At 43.1% G+C, this 2,480-nt stretch overlaps 1 protein-coding gene across 4 annotated transcripts in view; it reads right to left on the reverse strand.

The window, feature by feature from the left end:
- LOC101352921 (NEDD4 binding protein 2 like 2) overlaps window positions 1-2,480 on the reverse strand; it is a 19,225-nt gene that overhangs the window by 14,853 nt on the left and 1,892 nt on the right. For 3 of the 4 annotated variants that reach the window (XM_023740347.1, XM_023740346.1, XM_023740344.1), the window contains exon 2: window positions 439-1,706. In XM_023740347.1, the coding sequence (XP_023596115.1) occupies window positions 439-1,706 (1,268 nt within the window). Of the gene's footprint in view, window positions 1-438; window positions 1,759-2,480 lie in introns of all 4 variants that reach the window. The other variant, XM_023740345.1, reaches the window with a different exon arrangement.

Below are 2,480 nucleotides of genomic sequence, written 5' to 3' on the forward strand. Positions count from 1 at the left end.
TTTTCCTGGGTTAGCTTCTTTGCTTCTCGCAGCAATTCCAGGACAGGTATTAGTCAGCCCGTCAAAAGACAGCAAAACCTGCCCGAGGTCACAAAGTGAAATAACCTTCTAAAAGTGAGTCCAACTCTTCTTAAATGGCTGACTGCACAGGGTAGGCCAGCACAGTTCTCACGGAGCCACTGCTCTCATCCCTGTGTACTTACACGTGGTGTATCTATTTTTAAGGCCTCAGCAAATTTAAATCTAAATGCTAATTCTCCCTTCTCCTCTCAGAAAACGTCTTTTTCAATGTCTGCAGTCAGCTGCCATTCTAAAGTATCACAAATTCAAGGCTTTATTCTACTAGAAACATGAGCACGTTTGTCATCAACTACTCATACCACTGGTGATTTTTAAGTAACAAATTACCAAGCGTTCACAATGACACCCTTTACTTACCGAGACAATGTTGTTTTCCCAGAACCAGGCAGGCCTCTTAAAAGGATAAGTAACTTCTCCAATTTATGCAGCTTTTCCTCCTGAAACTCCTGGTTCATAAACACGTCTGTTCCATTCCACGGGTCCACGGGAGGGTCTCTCCAGAATTCTTCTCTGGCTTCACAGAAACCATTGCTCACACGTCCATTGTGCACTCGGCAGTCATCTCTGGGAGGATGGACAAAGCTGCTACTCTCACGAGAGTCAGCGTACTTATCATCCTGGTCAGAAGTCAGACAAGGCCAGCTAACGGGACAACTATTTATATAACATCCATTGTGCAGCTGAGACTCATCCTGGGTGTGGAAGATACTTGACAGTGGCTTTGGTGGAGGATTAAATCTCTGAGGATCTAAATGATAGTTAAAACTAGGAAGAGGAGGAGGAAGAGGACCACGGGGTACTATAAAAGAAGGCATCGACTGCCATTCGGGCCTGAAGGAAGTAAACGAAATATCACAAAATGTAGGTACTGCTTGTCCGTCACAGGGGTACCTGCCTGGTTCAGTCCCCAAGTACTCCTGATACCTGCAATGTAACAGAGGAGCGTTCCTAAGCTCTCCTTTCTCTTTGTCATCAGATCTTAACAGATCCTTACGATGGTCCTGGTAATACGGAGCCAGCTGTTCCCGAGAGGGTTCGGGCTCCTGACAATGGCTTTCCAAATCATCTTGTTCATTTTCAAGCTCCTCAATTTCTTTGTAAAACTGGAATAACTCCTGGTCAATCTCAGATTTTTTGGAGTTAGATTTGTGTTTCTTTTCTTGTCCTCCTTTGTCATTTTCACCATGGATGGTGTCTGCCTGGTTCCTTCTTTCACTGCATTTCTTTTTCTCAGGGGGCTTGTAAACGGGGCCTATAAATGCTTTACTTGTACTATATATCCCGTCGTCTCTGGATGTTACTGGGAGACTTGCATCCTTTGGAACTGGTGACTCAACGCGTTCAATAGCCTCTGGTCTGCTTCGAGGCTCCGCGTCATGCAAAGGCTTCAACAGATCCGCAGTTTTGCTTTTGTCCCCCTGAGGAGGACCAGCTCCTTTGAAATCAACGGTGGATACAGGGACCCAATCATTCCCAGTTTTCTCCTGGATTCTGCAGAAGTCAGCTCCAGCATGATGGGAGAAAACCCAGGACTCCTCAGTTGGTTTCAGTCTTTTGTAGTGTGGTCCACTGACGAGTTCTTCTCCATGACCCAAGGATTTCACTTCCATCTCTCCATAAGGCATCTGAGGAGCAAATAAACCATATCACGGAGAGCTGATATTTTAAATCGGAGCCCTGGTGACACAACAGTAAAGAGCTCAGCTGTTAACCAAAAAGCTGGTGGTTTGAACCCACCCAGCGTCTGTGCAGGAGAAAGACCTGGCAAACCGCTCCCATTAAGATGACAGCCTAGGAAACACTACGCGGGCAGTTCTCCTCTGTGACGTGGGGTTGCTGTGAGTTGGAATCGACTCAGTGGCATCCAACAACAACAACCAGTGAAAACAGCTGAAAATCAACTCAACGGCACCTAACATTTAAAAAATATAAACAACAGTGTCTTCAAAAACAAGAAATTAAAAAAGACTAAATTTGTGACATAGGCATTTAATACTAACATCTTCCCAAAATATTAGTCAAATTGTCATTTTATAATCACTTACTATTTAAGTATTGTCATCAATTGAGTTAAGGTAAGTAAAACACTGAAAGTAAATCTCCCTGAAGCAAATATCACTTTAAAAAAAAAAACACATCTCACTTCTAATCTACATGATCCATTTTTGAATTTAGAGAATTTGAAGAACTAAGCTTGGAAAGTTTAATCAATAATACGTATCTAGATGATATAGATCACAATTGTGTACTAGGAAGTCAAACTGCCAACCCAATTAACACTCACACTGACACAGGCCTGCGGTAAATTGTATAACAAACATCTTCCTGTTTAAAATCACTGTGTCTTTAGGAGTAAATGGTTCCATCTAGCAAACCTCAAACAACCACACCTCCTTAGC

This window comes from Trichechus manatus, unplaced genomic scaffold, assembly GCF_000243295.1.
Source record: "Trichechus manatus latirostris isolate Lorelei unplaced genomic scaffold, TriManLat1.0 scaffold00153, whole genome shotgun sequence".
Classification (NCBI taxonomy): domain Eukaryota; kingdom Metazoa; phylum Chordata; class Mammalia; order Sirenia; family Trichechidae; genus Trichechus; species Trichechus manatus.